We start from the raw sequence: 2500 nt of genomic DNA, 5'->3' as shown, positions 1-2500 counted from the left end.
ACAAAATGTTTTCCTTGAAATGTCTTCGCAGGCGACTGTGGACCAGCTGGAAGTAAAGGTGCTCTCGCCCGCCAGGCATGTCTTGGAGCACCGCATCAGCACGACCGATGAGGCCAAACTGATGGTAGAATACACGCCGGCAGAAGTGGGTCAGTATGGGGTCGCCCTGGTCTCTTCTGGACTTTTTTCCTTTAATTTATCTACGACTTGCGTTTCCCTTATTTCCCTGCCTAGTTCCCCCATATGTTGAGTTCATTTATTTACTGTTCCAAGTATGAAAGAGAGAGAGAGAGAGAGTGTGTGTGTGTGTGTGTTTGTAAATATGGAATGTTTATACTTCCATTCTTAATATATATTTAAATCCGATACCCGCACTTGATTCCTTGCCCGAGAAGGACTTCCCTCTAGCGTCGTACTATTGCAGGCGACCACAGCGTGGAGGTGCGCGTGGCCGGGATGCTCGTCCCCGGCTCGCCGTTCCTGGTCAAAGCTTACGACGCCAATAGAGTCAGGGTCACCGAAGTGGCCAGTGGGATCGTTGCCAAGCCAGTCTATTTCTCCAGTGAGTTTTCGTGCTTTTCTTGCTACCTTTTTTTAATATCTTCAGCTAGAATGGAGTTTTGAAAATATGTTTGATTAATCCCGTCCTTTGCAGTCGACGCCTCACAGGCTGGGGCGGGGAACCTGGAGATCATTGTGTCCGTGAATGGCCGCAATGTGCCCAACTACGTGCAGTCTGAGGGCCACGCCAGGTTCAGGGTCAACTTCAAGCCCAAAGAGGCCGCCGTCCACACGCTGTCTGTCAAGTTCAACGGCGAGCCGGTCCCAGGTCAGAGGCTACTTACTCTACTTTACTCGTGGCCCCATGCCAGGTCAAGTGTGGACGTCTGCGTGTGTGCATGTGTGCGTGTGGGTGCGGTGATTTAAATCTGCACATTAATGTACTTATGTGTGTCTGTACTACATATTAATCAAGGTCCTTTGGTCCTTAGAATCACTAGTAGCAATCACAATAGGCACTCGTTCGCACACCCACTATAACGCTTTCATTGTGGCGTTATCTCAACCGCAGACCGTGGCCGCACGCGTTCGGGTGCCATTCATGTATTTGCTTATCTTTGTGTTGTGGATGCCTGTGGCTTTTCCCTTGGCCATTTTGATGACTATCGAGTAGTTGGATCAGATAGTGCGCTTAGCGGTATAAGCTCTGGGATGTAGTGTATTGCTTGAAGTAAACAGAAGTGTGCCAACAAGGAAATGAAAAGCTTTGTGAATTATCAGTGGACACGATGAGCGTTAAATGTTGTGAAAAGTCAAAGGTTGGAGGAAAAATGACAGAAGTGTTGCCACACATTTGGATGTTGAAAGTTTTACCAAAAAGTAAAAATTTCCTGTGATTTCTGTGACCTAGCAAATGTCTGCTGGTATCTGTCGAGATATACGTTTCGGTAACATTTGGTAATGTTTTTTTGTTTTTTTTTTATAAAGTTGTAATAAAACCGCAATAGAATTTTGCTTGACAAACCCGGTAACAGTTTCTTGAGTAATAGAATAGATTTTAGTGTGAGTGCTAGTGCTTTATCAGGAATGGTTGGTAACTTTCCCCAAGCGTATTTGATCCTCGTTTGAAATGACCGCGCATAATCTGGCCCGAAAGTCTCTCGCTTTGTAAACATGTTACCAGGTGATTTCCCTTGTTTTCCGAAGGGGGGGGGGGGTATGAGTAAGTCTACATGTGAAAACTCACATAGATACTGTATATAGGTTTATTCCACGTGTTTGATGATGCCAACGCACAAGATCCTCCTCATTAATTTGCGCCAGGAAAGATCAGTATACCAGGCCAAACCCAAGATTAACAGCGAAGTCATGTTCAAGAGCAATAACTAAAGGACACGTCGCATCCTCCTCAGGGTCGCCGTTTAAGTGTCGAGTAAGCGACAGCAGCCAGGTGGTCATTTCGGGCGCGGGACTCAAAATGTCGTCCCTGGCCCGCACCGCCGTTTTCACCATCGATCCTCGGAGCGCCGAAGTCACCGACTGCATTGTGCAAGTAAGTCCCTCGGCAAGGATTTGCCTTCGATCCGTCTTTGTCCTTGTAATGCGGGTTGCAGGAATTACTTCTCTTTCATCAAAGGCAGTATAAGTTTTGAAAATGCGTCCCGATTGTGCTTCTTTGTGTGACAGCTGTTATTCCCTCCGTGTCTCCAGGTAACGTCTCCGTCAGGGTCTCGGGTACCAGTGCAGATCACAGGTGAACTTCCCAACAAGGTGACTGCGGAGTTCCAGCCGGGGGAGGTCGGGCCCCATACCATCAACGTGCTCATGGATGGGGAGAGCGTCGGTGGCTCACCCTTTACCTGTAATATATACGATGTTACAAAAGTCCAAGTTACTGGTCTTGACCACACAAAGGTATTTTTAAGCTTCCATGTATAGCCAATTTATTTTATTGCTGTTCATGCAGATATTCAGGGGGGAGTATTTCTGTATTATATTT

General features: G+C 46.8%; 1 protein-coding gene across 1 annotated transcript in view; it reads left to right on the top strand.

The window, feature by feature from the left end:
• Positions 1–2500, top strand: part of jbug (filamin-type immunoglobulin domains fbug) — a 99185-nt gene that overhangs the window by 83484 nt on the left and 13201 nt on the right. Inside the window, exons 32-36 of the mRNA XM_086540287.1 lie at positions 32–149; positions 425–562; positions 656–829; positions 1914–2053; positions 2212–2415. Of these exons, the coding sequence (XP_086396413.1) occupies positions 32–149; positions 425–562; positions 656–829; positions 1914–2053; positions 2212–2415 (774 nt within the window). The remainder of the gene's footprint in view (positions 1–31; positions 150–424; positions 563–655; positions 830–1913; positions 2054–2211; positions 2416–2500) is intronic.

The sequence above is a fragment of the Penaeus japonicus genome, unplaced genomic scaffold, assembly GCF_977035675.1.
Source record: "Penaeus japonicus unplaced genomic scaffold, GWHDUDI00000001_assembly GWHDUDI00000009, whole genome shotgun sequence".
Classification (NCBI taxonomy): domain Eukaryota; kingdom Metazoa; phylum Arthropoda; class Malacostraca; order Decapoda; family Penaeidae; genus Penaeus; species Penaeus japonicus.
The sequence above is the reverse complement of the archived record's forward strand: the minus strand, read 5'-3'. Positions and strand labels throughout refer to the sequence as shown.